The 793-nt window shown below is 38.6% G+C and overlaps 1 protein-coding gene across 1 annotated transcript in view; it reads right to left on the reverse strand.

Moving 5' to 3' along the window:
- Positions 1-793, reverse strand: part of LOC107605048 (lysine histidine transporter 1) — a 5,099-nt gene that overhangs the window by 909 nt on the left and 3,397 nt on the right. Inside the window, exons 5-6 of the mRNA XM_016306788.2 lie at positions 223-722; positions 42-133 (exon numbers count right to left, since the gene is read on the reverse strand). Of these exons, the coding sequence (XP_016162274.1) occupies positions 42-133; positions 223-722 (592 nt within the window). The remainder of the gene's footprint in view (positions 1-41; positions 134-222; positions 723-793) is intronic.

A 793-nucleotide genomic window follows, 5' to 3' on the forward strand; every position in this document is an offset into this window, starting at 1 on the left:
CAAACGACTTTAATAATAATAATAAAAGGTGTGAGGCTTACAAAGTATGTGGTTGGAGCGAATGCAAATCCTCCAAAAAATCCAAGGAGCGCACCGAAGAATGGGAATGTAATGCCCACAAACATTGTAAATGCTGAATGAAATGGACTCATTATTATTTAAGCATAACTAGAAGAGGACAATAATCAAATTAAATGAGAAGAGGTAATTAATTCCACTTACCAACATAAACATTGCGAACAATAAATCGCAGCATTCTACTTGGCTTGAAATTCATTTGTTTAACCAGTACGGTTTCAATCATGTCAAATACTGGCATTGCATACAGCTGGTAACTTCCAATGACATGGATGACAACAAACAAGTTAGCAGCTACAATGAGCCAAGTAGGTTTTTCGAGAGAAATAAGGATGTTATCTTCAACGTTATTTCCGAACATCCAATAACCAATAAGAGCAACAGGAAAGTAGCACAAAGCAACAACTATATAGGCTACCACCACTCCCCGCCACATAGGGCCCTTCGATGGCTTTTCCGGCGACGAAGGGATAGTTGCTTGGATCTCAAGCACCACGTTGTGTCCGGCATAGGCGAAAGCCACGTCACCTAAAGCGTTAAAGAAGTTGAAGACTGTTCCTGCTGTTGTGGTGGCTTTGTAACCGTACTCAACTCCTTCTTGAACTCCTTTGTGTGCTGAAGCAGCCCATGCAATTGTTGAGTAGCTGCATGTACCATTTTAATATATATTTTATATACATAATTGATTTGATAATTAATGACAAATATATTTATA

The sequence above is a fragment of the Arachis ipaensis genome, chromosome B06, assembly GCF_000816755.2.
Source record: "Arachis ipaensis cultivar K30076 chromosome B06, Araip1.1, whole genome shotgun sequence".
NCBI lineage: Eukaryota > Viridiplantae > Streptophyta > Magnoliopsida > Fabales > Fabaceae > Arachis > Arachis ipaensis.